At 45.4% G+C, this 12,666-nt stretch overlaps 1 protein-coding gene across 3 annotated transcripts in view; it reads right to left on the bottom strand.

Annotated features, from left to right (window-relative positions):
• IGDCC4 (immunoglobulin superfamily DCC subclass member 4) overlaps nucleotides 1-12,666 on the bottom strand; it is a 167,751-nt gene that overhangs the window by 114,121 nt on the left and 40,964 nt on the right. For 2 of the 3 annotated variants that reach the window (XM_065559187.1, XM_065559186.1), the window contains exon 2: nucleotides 1,883-2,212. The exons of the other annotated variant lie outside the window; for it this stretch is intronic. In XM_065559187.1, coding sequence (XP_065415259.1) covers nucleotides 1,883-2,212 — 330 coding nt within the window. The remainder of the gene's footprint in view (nucleotides 1-1,882; nucleotides 2,213-12,666) is intronic. 3 annotated transcript variants of the gene reach the window in all.

Here is a 12,666-nt window from a genome sequence, read left to right as displayed (position 1 = left end):
TTATAACTTACACGCAGCTCATCTGATGGAGGCCCTAGTTTAAAGATAGCCCATATTCAACCTACTGTGGCTCTGATGAAGTTTATAATGCACCTCTTCACCTGCTGCTCTTCACGTAGCTGTATCTCAGAATCTTTGGGGAGCTGATCATGCCCTTTTTCATGCCCTTAGTGCTACTGCAACAGAGGGAGAGAGGACTGAATAGTCATGCGGTCTAAATGATCCTCCAACCACGGGGGGTGGGGTGGTCCCACTAGACAGGCACAGAGAGCAGAAGCTTGGACTACAGTTCCTATGCTAGACTGGTTAGATGAGCAAAGAGGGCTTCAGTCTCCACAAACATCAATGCAACACACTCCAAGGGAACTATACTGACACACACAGAGGTAACTTAAAAAAAAAATCACCACCATCAATGACAGAAAACATGTTATAATAAAATGCTAACAGTTTAACTGGTTACAGGTAACATGACACACCTGTGTGGGTTGCCAACCCAAGTGGGGAACAAACCAAGAACTTCAGAGAGTCTTAAATATTGCGTTTTCTACGGCCAGCGCTAAAAGGCCTCTGCTCTTTTAACCACAGCTGTAGCAGACTCATCAACCTCTATATGGGGCCCAGGGAGATGGGACCTACCATGGCACAACAAGTAGTTTGCATCTAGAGCATGGAATTCTTAGGTAAGGAAGAGAAGTCAGAATGTCTGATGCCTTTGCATTATTCAAAGACACGCACAAACCTTATTCCCTTTCCCTTGCTTCCCAGCACAGTCTATTTCAGCATCCATTGTTCTAGAGTATTGTTTTCCCACTTCCCTCCACTCCTCCTTTGTGAGAATGTGTGAGCTGAATACACTCAAGAAAAGGAGAACGATCTTTAGGGGCAAGGATAGATCTTTCAAAGACTACACCGCCTCTCACTTCCCCATATTTAATGAGCATAAAGCAGTGCTAATTATCTAGCAGATCCCAAAGGAATTAGGTGAATGGTGACATGCTAAGAAAATATTTTGACCTCTGATCTCATTATTCAGGTCCCATGTAAGTCATTCTCCTAGGTACTCTTCTTGCCATGTGTTGGGTAACACTAATTAATATCAACAGCTAATCAAAGTGCAGCTCGGGATGTGCCAGTATAATTATTATATATATATACACATATATATAATATATATATATATATACACATATATATAATATATATATATATATACACATATATATAATATATATATATATATACACATATATATAATATATATATATATATACACATATATATAATATATATATATATATATATATATATATATATATATACACACACACACACACACACCAGTATAATTCAACTTAACAAGACCCAGCACCACAGTTTCTGTAATAACACGGGGAAAAACAACCAATCAAGAGATTGAATAAAGGAGGAAGGACACAAGGTTAGCACAGGACGGAACTGCTTTTTGTCACTGAAGAACTGCTAGAAGGTAGCAGATCCTCAACGGTGTAAGCAGGTATAACTCCATTGACTCCCACTGATTTAGGCCAGCTGAGAATCTGGCCTTCGGAAATACAGTGCATTCTGTATACAGACCGTGTGTCCTGACACAAAAGGACTTGACAAGATAATGTCCCATAGGAAAAGCCTGGCTTTCTGAGAACAGGAGGGCCTTGTCAGGAAGGAATCTGGAAGGGTTCCATGGGAAATTAAAATGTAACTGGGGGGGGGGGGGAGGGAGAAAGACAACGACGTCGTAACTTATTTTACAGACAATTCTGAGGCCTGCCAGCATTTAAAGGAACCACGTTTTCCTAGACAATTCTTTCTCCACTCTTAAGCCAGGCCGAAGAGGCTGTATCAATACCAGAAAAATACTTACTTGAAAATCTAACTGCAGCCGTTTGACTGGCAACCGCACCTAAGGCGCTCTGGGAGACACAGGAGTAATTACCCTCTGCGCCAGTCCCTTCAGGATATTTACTCTCCTTAGCAGCAGCCGGGGACGATATGAAGAGTGATCCATTTGGAAGCACACGAAGGTGCTCCTGCTCCACTAATGGGAACCCATTCTTCTTCCACGTGATATTGATCAACTGCTCGACAGAAGCCAGGTTACAGTCCAACACCACGGCTTGGCTCGGCTCTAATGTCACCTTTGCAGAGGCAGCCCTGCAGCTCAGCTCCAGAGAATCCCCCTGCAACAGCTTCCCTGCAAGGAAAAGACATTTGGGTTGTCTCCTGATTTATACAAACAGATGTCACGGCACTTCGCGGTTAACGTGATCGGACATAAACACGCAAACTTCAGCCCTGCCAGGGGTCTGGCATCTGAAGTGCCACTCACAAGTGGCAGCCCCCTTCGCACATCTCTCCCACACATCTGAGAGGTCACCCATTACACTGGGCTACAGGAATGACCTGCAGTGTCTCCTCTGGGCTACAGTGCCAGCTCGTAAGGCTGGTCTACACTGGGGGGGGGGCGGAGGGGAGGGGAGAGGGGTCGATGTAAGATATGCAACTTCAGCATAGGATGTGTAAACACACAGGAAAAGTCCTACAAAATTAAACAAAGTAAGAGCTTTCCCATGGGCTTTAACTACCTTCTAAGATGTAATAGAGAATTATCTCCCCGCAATAGCATTCTATACGATGGCTAAAAGCCTATCGAAATTCGTTTGTGTTCTTAGATCCTGTAATTTTATAGTGTCATCCTACTGATTTCACCCTTACTAAATTCTGTAGAACTTTTCCATAAAGAAGGGAGGCTTTTGCTGAGAATACCCAACCACCCTGTTTAACCCGGATGCACATGGGGAGAGAGGCCATTTTCCGGTAGTCTACTCCTGTGGGAATTCTGCATCATTGCGCAATGCAGAATTTTGCAGAAATTAATGTTTTTGCACATAATTTCCTTTGCCCCTCCCCCAGAAATGGGCTGCAGTGCTGATGGCTGCCACTAGGGGTTGCTAGACCCAGCAGAGCCCAGCTCGCGCACAGAAGACACTGCCGGGGGGGGGGGAGGGGAGGAGGAGGAGAGAGAGAGAGAGAGAGAGAGAGTAGAAATTTCCTAGCAGCTACAGCTCCCCACAGGCCCTGAGGGAAGGAGAGAGCAGTGTGCAGGAAACTCCACACAAGCCTGGGACCCAGCAACTGGCTGTTTCTCCTTCTGGATCCCTGGGTGGTAGGGGGACGGGTGTCTGGGCTGGTGGGGGGGGCACAGCTGGACTCTGGAGGGGAAGCGGTGTGGGTATCTGGGCTAGCGGGACCCCCACGACTGGGCTCGGGGGGGGGGGGGGTTCAGATGTATTGGCTGGGGGGCCCACGGCTGGACTCATGGGGAGGGGTTGTGAGTGTCTGGCCTCCCCGGCTGGGCTTTTGGAGGGGAACAGGGGGCAAAGAAACTGGAACTGGGTTGTCACAGGGGTTTCTTTAACTCTCTACTCCTGGGGACATTTTTGCGTGAGTCTGTATTGTAACAGACATATTTACAGAGAGGTATTTTGAAATAAATTACCAAACTAACTGAAACTGGCGTGATTATGTAGTGTTATTTTGACAAATAAAATTTCCAGAATTTTGCAAAATTTTAAAATATTATGTGCAGAATTTTTACTGTGTTGGCGCAGAACTTTTAATTTTTTGGCACAGAATTCTCCCAGGAATAGGTAGTCATAAGCCAAGACCTAACTTCAAGGGTGTTCAGAGCCCCCTGTAGAAGTAAGCACAAGACAGGAAGTTCAGATCCAGATTTGGATCCAAATGTAAATTGCCACAACATTCAGAAACAGGAGTCGGACCTGGGGATCTGATTCAGGCTTGTCACAATTTCTAACAGAATGGGTATTTTACATGTTGGCATTCAGAACTCCACCTCTGTGGGATGACTGGTAAAAAACAAAGAGCAAAGCACTACAAAAGACCCAAACCCCAACCAACATGGACGGGAGCAGAATCAGACCTAGATTGCTAGACATGAGTAGTGCAGCCTTCGGCTGACAACCAAATCTGTGTTACAAAAAATTCACCCAGAGAGATCTAACAGTAACAAGATCATGAACAAGGGCTGATTAGCGACGAATCACAAGACAAAATACAGCAAAGGCCAAGAGGGGAGGAAAAAGATGAAGCACAGGGAATACCCATTAAAGCAGGTGTTGGATAGCTGATAATACAACGCTTACGGTTTATCATAAGGTAAATAAACAGTCAAAAAAGAACAAGCAACAGAAAAATGGCCAAAATGTCCATCCCACTGGCTTAGCACTCTAACCCCATGACGATCCAGGCAAGTGGTTCCTAACGTGCTGTATCTCCACTCAGTCAAAAGGAAGGATGTTACAGCTACAAACTACCGGACACTGAGAAGACAGCATCATGTCTTAGGGCAGCCTGCTTGCCACAATGAGATCTTCGATCCGTTACCAGCGATGAGAAAGTTCAATTGAACAGGTCTTGGTCTGGAAGGTTTCCAAACCAACACACACAATCCCACTTGCAAGAGAGTTCCACCTCTAGCAACAATGCCTCAGCATTTCCTAAAGAATATTGTCATTAATAAAATGCATTTGCTATTACAGGTCTCCAGAGACACTAAGTCAATGTTAGCTGCCAGTGCTGCTTCCACACACCAGCAATTTCAATCTCCACTGTGCTAGAAGCATCACATCCCCTCTTTTTATGGCTCCCCTCCAAATTATTTTGTCACTGCTCCAATCGAAAATGTTTCCTGCCTCTATAACGAGTTTATCAACACTGGATATGAACCACATGGCTCCCTGCCCATCCCCTATCACAGAAAGCTACAGATTAATTTTATAGGAATTCAAACACCCTATTAAACCTTCTACTACCTACTGCTGATAAAAGGGCTGCATTTTAAAAGCGCGCAATTTAAGCATGCAATTAGGGGCAATGACACGCAAAATTACACATGCAGGGGAATGGAATTGTTTCTAGGCATCGGAAGCTCCAGGTGCCACTGAAAAGAAGGAATTTGCACGGCCCAAGTGCACAGTTAATTTAGTGACCCCCTGCTGTGCAGAAAACCTGTCAGCTTGCAGCGAGCTCAGGGATAAGCATTTGTGCTCACAGAGGCCCGCTGATCCGCGGTCTCAGCTCAGAGTCACAGACATACGTGTTCTCCTCCATGCACTCTCCTACAGATTATAATGGTGCCTTCCCCTCCCCTTCATCCAAACAATGGCCTTTTGTAGCCAAGAAGAAAATTAACAGCAGGTTAAAAGGTTCTGATGATCAAGAAACTAATTTTCATCCAACCTGAAATATAAATTCCCCCCACCCCATGACCTCTTTAGTTCTTCACACCTGGGGTAGAGCCCTGCCCATGCCTCAGTGTACCTTGTGCCTTGCATCAAACAAACCACCACACCTGGTGTTTTCACAGTGCTGCTCTCCTTCGGGGCAGAGCTGTCTTATTACCCTTCCCTGCCTGCCATCACTGGGGTGTGTGGAGGACTGAAGACTTTGAACACAGTCACCACCGTCTGTGCTCAGGATAGTATCAGAGTTATCAGCAGGGTAAAACAGAATGAAAACACGCGATGCAATGATTTGCACCGCAACACAAATCCAAGGGCGGGGCTCTTGATGAGGGTAAATCATTTGTTATCCGAATAAATACGCGTCAGTGGATCAGAATGGGATGAACTGTTTCTCTTGTAGCTTCTTTTGGGCCAAAGTTCAACCAAGCGCTGCCCACCCTACCGGAAGCGCACAAGTATCTCACAGGACTGGGCCCTTTGGTGGCTATGACTGATGCTACTTTTCCATTTTTCATTACTAATTTTGTCCCTCACAAGCAGTGACACTAATAGAGGTCATAGCTGACTGAGTAGAGGAAGGATGGTCTAGTGGTTACAGTGCTAACCTAGGACTTGGAAGAGACGGTGTTAACGGCCTGTTCTACCACAAACAGTCTGTATGACTGTGTATGCACTGTAGTTGTAACCATGTCGGTCCCAGGATATTACAGAGACAAGGTGGCTGAGGTAATATCGGTTACTGGACCGACTGTAACCCACCAACCCGCTCTTCATGTCCTATGACTACACGAGTGTTAACAGGCCACTCTCCCTTGAATGGTCCTTTCCAATATGTGCTAACTACTTATGCTAAACATGCTGTTCCATCTTGCACTTTGCTGTGATGCTGGGAGCTCTTTTCCCAGAGCTGAAGGACAGCTCTGTGTGGCTCAAAAGCTTGTCTCTCTCACCAACAGAAGTTGGCCCAATAAAAGATATTACCTCACCCACCTTGTATTACCTTGGGTAAGTCACTTAAGGCAAGTCTACACTTAAAACCCTGCATCGGCTGTAGCACTTTAACAAAGATGCTCCAAGCCAATGGGAGAGAGCTCTCTCATCAGCATAGTTAACTACCTGAGAAGGAATAGCTGTGTTGACAGGAGAAGCTCTCCTGCAGACATAGCACTGTCTACACAGGGGGGGTTAAATTGGTGTAACTATGTCGCCCAAGGGTTTGGCTTTTATGGTTTTAAGGGCATGTTATGGGTCTCACCAAATGAAAAGAATCGGCAGCAGGTTTAAAACAAATAAAAGGAAGTATTTCTTCACACAATGCACAGTCAACCTGTGGAACTCCTTGCCAGAGGATGTTGTGAAGGTCAAGGCCATAACAGGGTTCAAAAAAGAACTAGATAAGTTCATGGAGGATAGGTCCATCAATCGCTATTAGCCAGGATGGGCAGGAATGATGTCCCTAGCCTCTGTTTGCCAGAAGCTGGGAATGAGCAACTGGGGATGGATCACTTGATAATTACCTGTTCTGTTCATTCCCTCTGGGGCACCTGGCATTGGCCACTATCGGAAGACAGGATACTGGGCTAAATGGACCTTTGGTCTGACCCAGTATGGCTGTTCTTATGTTCTTTTTCACCCACCCCCCTGAACGTGTAGTGTAGTGTAGACGAGGCCTAAGTCTCTCTATGCCTCAGTTCCCCATATGTACAGTGGGGATAACAATACCTATCTAGATGACAATTACCAACTTCCCACAGGTATCCTTAGGCCAAACACATGAACAATTGCCAGGTGCTCAGATATTGGGGGGGGGGGGGGGCTATAAAAGCACCTTATGTAAACAGGTATTTTTGTTGCTGACTTTTTAAACGTTGGAGGAGGGAGGGCCACATAAACCTATGCACAACCTTGTGTGCCAGAGTCTACATATATTTGAATAAAATTTCAAGTCACCTGTATTGATTTATATTTTAAGTTCAGCTTGTTTCATGTGTATTTAGATAGGTTGTTCCTATGTACAATATTTTCTGATACTTCCTTGTGTAAACTAAAATGGTGTAAACACGACGACAAAATGCTAATGACTCGGCCGTTAGTATATTGTGCTGAAGCAGGCCACGGGCCTTATGAAATGCTCTGGTGGGCCACGGATAGCCCGCGGGCCGTAGGTTGGGCACCCCTCCATTAGACAAAGGTGTCCCAACCTGCAGCATCAGCATGGATATGCTATGCACACCGCAGCAACCCACAGAGGGAGAAAGCAATGCGACAGCCCATGCACTGTTCACTGCTCCCCTCCAGTGTTCAAACCCCGACAGAACACACAGCTGCTGGCCGACTACACATTTCACATGGACTTGCAGAGACCATGTGAAATTACCCAGCATGGCAGCCTACATGCAGGCATTGTATTCTGCTACACGCAGCGCACAAACGCATCGCCCCCTCTGGGTGCTCACAGGGTTTCCAGTTCTTCCCATGCTGAAATTTCTGTTGTGATGCCAACACATACCCTGGACAAGGTGTGACAAAGCTGGAATTAGCAGAGGTGGGCGCTGATCTGACCTGGCCCAAGGTTTGAAGGGTTGAATCCAGGTAAAGCTTCAATTCAGACCAAACTCTAAAAACTGTCCCCCTGCCCCTCCTATCACTCACAAGTTTGCTCTGTAGAAGACAGGATCTTAACTCATGACAGAATGGTCCAAATCACAGCACTTGTGATTCTCTCCCTCCCTTTAGGCCCCTCTGTGCTGCTCCGGTGGGGCAGAGTGGTTGCAGACTGGCAATAAGTGCCCAGCTGGGAATTCATCCTGCACAGGGAGTTCTCAGCTGGTGTTTACTGGTATAACCGGCACCTGTGCCACTTGTTCCCCCACATCCTTGAGTACGGGGGCAAAGCAGAGGCTGGGAGCAGGGCTCCTGAACTTCACCAATTCTCAACTGGTATCCAGTCCTTTAGGGACTAGAGCTAGCTGGTATAAATTAGAGCACTCCCTAGGCTGCTCTAAATTATGCTTCGGTCTGGGCTGCAGGAAACTCAGGGAGGTATAACTAGTGTCCTAAGAGGCGCTTGGCATAGGAGAGAGGCAGAGCCTCACACATTGGTATAAATAACACTGCAAAAGGAAAGGTATTTTAGGCAAAGAGAAAAATACATCCTGAGCAGGTTACCAAAAAGAGCACAATAGGAAAGTGACATAATCAATGCAGAAAGCTGGTTACCAAAGCATGCAAGGCAGAGGAGAACTCATCAGTCAGACGAAGGACAGAAGACACATCCGGAGTGATGAATTACTTGCAAGAACACAAATCTGAGGAGATCGATTCTTCTCCGGCCGGGACAACATTGGGCTTTCTGAGACCCTTCAAAGGGCTCTCAGCCAATGACAGTTGTTCTTGTAGAATGTCACATGAACCTTAGTCAGCTTGTATTTATATAACGTGCGAGAGGGGAGCCCTCAAAACGAAATAACTGAGGCATGCAAGTCCAGAGCTGCTACTACTATCAGTTATTCCAAAATACACTGCTACTTCTTATGGTACGGATCTGATATCTTTGCACTTCCTTAGAAATCCTAAGCATCTTAACAGCCTATTTACTCCTACATAAAGCTACATAAAGACTGATCTATGATGAACCTCGCAGGATGAGGAGGAGTGTGGTAGTGGTCTGAGCACTACATTGCGAGGCAGCAGATTCATACCCTGCCTCTCCTAGCCCTAAGTCACTTGACCTCTCTGCCTCAGTTTCCCTATTTGTAAAATGGAGAGAACACTTCTCTCTCTCACAGGTGTGACGTTGTGCAGTCTATATGGTTTTATAAAAACATGATAATAAGTGAATATAATGTAACTGGGATAGTTTTAGAAAAATATGGTAATAAGTGAATATAACGTAACTGGGATATGCTTCATGCAAAAGGTCTCTTGTAAGGTATCATTACAAAGCTTATAATCTACTGAGTGTGATCATCCGATTTGTATAAATGTACCACTCTTGTATCTAAAACTAGAAATATAAAATATAACTCTGAGAGCCTATTGTAATTATGTAAAGTGTGGGCCATTAATGATGGTTTGGAATCTTGATGACTCCCATTGTCTGCAGATGGCCGAGTTTACCTGTGAGTCTTCCTGTTATGTGTGTGTGCTGGCAAGTGGGCAATGAAGTCTTGCAGTGACATGTGATCATGTCACCTGAACTGGAATCCATCTTTAACCTGGTGCTTTTCCAGTGAGGGGGGGTGGAAACCCAGAGGGACAAAGGGTTCCCGCCTTATGCAAAAAATATATAAAGGGGTGGATGAGAACAAAGGGGAGAGAGTCATCATGAAGAATCCCCTAGCTATCACCTGAGCTGCAACAAGAGCTGTACCAGGGGAAAGAATTGTGCCCAGGCCTGGAAGGTGTCCAGTCTGAGAAAAAACTTACTGAAGCATCTCTGAGGGTGAGATTATCTGTATTCAGTTTGATTAGGCATAGATTTGCGCATTTTATTTTATTTTACTTGGTGACTTACTTTGTTCTGTCTGTTACTACTTTGAACCACTTAAATCCTATTTTCTGTATTTAATAAAATCACTTTTCATTTAGTAATTTACTCAGAGTATGTATTAATACCTGGGGGAGCAAACAACTGTGCATATCTCTCTATCAGTGTTATAGAGGGTGAACAATTTATGAGTTTGCCCTGCATAAGCTTTATGCAGAGTAAAACGGATTTATCCGGATTTAGACCCCATTGGGAGTTGGGCATCTGAGTGCTAAAGACAAGCACACTTCTGGGAGCTGTTTTTAGGTAAACTTGTAGCTTTGGGGCAAGTTATTCAGACCCTGGGTCTGTGTTGCAGCCAGACGGGAGTGTCTGGCTCAGCAAGACAGGGTGCTGGAGTCCTGAGCTGGCAGGGAAAAAAGGAGCAGAGGAAGTCTTTGCACATCAGGTGGCAGTTCCCAAGGGGGTTTCTGTGATCCCACCCGTCACAACAGGAATGTAGTGAGAATTAATTAGTTAACAGCAGCAAAAGACTTTGGGGGTGGGGGGAGGAAGCATCAGATAAAGAGCAGCCTAGTTCAGTGCCCAACTCCCATTGAATTTCAGTGGGATCTGGGTGCCTGGCTCCCTTCGCTAAGCTTTGAAAACGCCACCAAACGTCCGGCATACATTGACATTACTACGGACGTTGTAATATGGTCTCTCTACTCACAGCATGGTACAGCGACTAGTACAGAAATTCTCTTCCGTCTGTTTTTGGTACTTGGCTGACCCCCAATAGCGTAGTCCCAGAGCACCTCAGAATCTTTAATGTATTTATCCAACACCCGTGGGAGGCAGGGCAGCGCTATCATCCCCAAGGATAATAGATGTATAGATGGAGACCTGGGGCACAGAGAGACTAAGTGACTTGCCCAAGGTCACCCACGGAGCCTGTGGCAAACAGGGAATTGAATTTGGTTCACAGGCTAGTGCCACTGGATCATGCTTTCTCCACACCTCTTTACAAGGCACCTTTTCATCTTTGAGCCTAATCACTTTCCAAAGAACCACAACGGCACAGGAAAATTGGGCACAGAAAAGGCCCATTCAGTGCTCGCTAAAAACGTGTACACACCAAGCTGGTACCTTTGTGTGCAGCCATTATAACAGCCCGGGTCATTAATAGCCCATTTAGTGTATGACCATGATGAGTCTTAATTAGGAAAGGGAAGAAACGTCTGCTCAGACACAGGTGACAACGTCCCACCACTTAGCACTAAACATAGCACTGGACAAACCAAATTCAGACCTGGCGTGAGTACATGCAGCTCCACTGATTTCCGCATGACGCCTGTGATAAGGTAAGGCCTAGTCTTCACTTACCGGCTGGTCCGGCGGCACGCCATCGATGTTCTGGGATCGGTTTATCGCGTCTGGTTAAGACGCGATAAATCGATCCCGGATCGATCCCGGAAGTGCTCACAGTCGGCGCCGGTACTCCAGCTCGCCGAGAGGAGTACGCGGCGTCGATGGGGAGAGACTTCCGGCCGCGTCTGGACTGCGGTAAGTCCGGACTAAGGTACTTCGAATTCAGCTACGTTATTAACGTAGCTGAATTTGCGTACCTTAGTCCGAAGTCCGGACTAAGTGGGGACCAGCCCTAAGTGTGCAACTACAGCTCTCTACTGTCACCTCATCCTCCCGCCTGCTGTTGCATATTATCAAAATCCTGGGTTGAGAGTTCTGTGGGGCAGGGACTTTGTGTTCGTTTGCACAGTGCTAGGCACAATGGGACCCCGTCGGGGTCCCTGACTGGGTGCTAGGCACTACCACAATAAAAATAATCATAATTTGGTTCTAGATATTCAAAGAACTGTACAAACATTAATGGACAGAGAGAAATATCTTACAGCCTCTGGAAATGTAGCAGAAGGGCTGGTTCAAAACACCATACTACGTAAAGTACTTTCAGGGTAAAGGATCAGAATAGAGGAAAAACAAATATAATCAGGATTCTTAAATGCTGCAGACTATTTTCAATTTCCATTCATTGTTATGCACCAACAGAAAGAGATATGGCTCTGTTTAAGACACACACACACACCCCTACCTACCTGTTGGAGTTAATTTGCTAATGAATCCAAACTGAAAAGAATTTACCAGCTAATAGAATGTACTTGGCCAATATAATATAGAAACTATGGTTATTCCAGGACCGTTTCTAATTAAGTGGACTCCTGATCCAATAGTCAGGAGGTCCCTTCGGATGTCAGCTGTCAAACGTTTTAACCACAGAGACTGCACTTATGAATTACATTTACTTCTGAATTTAGGACCTGCTAGTATTGCTTCCTTTTAGCTGTCACGGTAATTTCGAATGCAAACATGCGGCATGACATAAAATATTCTACTTGCCTGGATTTCTAAATCCAGCACTGGGAATTTCTGAGAGAGCAACATGAAGTGGTACATACAAAACAGCTTTTTAGACCAGAGGGTACTCCCACCTGTCTACCCACTATCCACAAACTGCCTCAGGGTAATGAAGAACATCTTGATAACTTCTCGAGAACAAAACAAGAAGGTTTGGGTAAAAACATTTATTAGCTCAGATTTAGACATACGTAACTGCTGAGGTGAGTTGATATTTAAATTCCATACACGTAAATAGGTCACTGGTCTATTCAGAACCAGACTGTGATTGCTTCAGAACTTTCTAGACTGGACACTGTTCCTACAGCAGGTGTGTGGAGGGATTTGCTTGAGACATGCGGAAATACACAGTGTGCATTTGAGACTGGAAGCAGGCCCTGGTGTCTTGTGTTAAAGTGTTAGATTTCGATCAAAACTAGCTTATTTGAAACAGGCTCTGCAGGGCATTATTATATTAATCTATCTATTGCACTGATA

Source organism: Chrysemys picta, chromosome 10, assembly GCF_011386835.1.
Source record: "Chrysemys picta bellii isolate R12L10 chromosome 10, ASM1138683v2, whole genome shotgun sequence".
Classification (NCBI taxonomy): Eukaryota; Metazoa; Chordata; order Testudines; family Emydidae; genus Chrysemys; species Chrysemys picta.
This window is presented reverse-complemented; position numbering and strand designations above follow the sequence as displayed.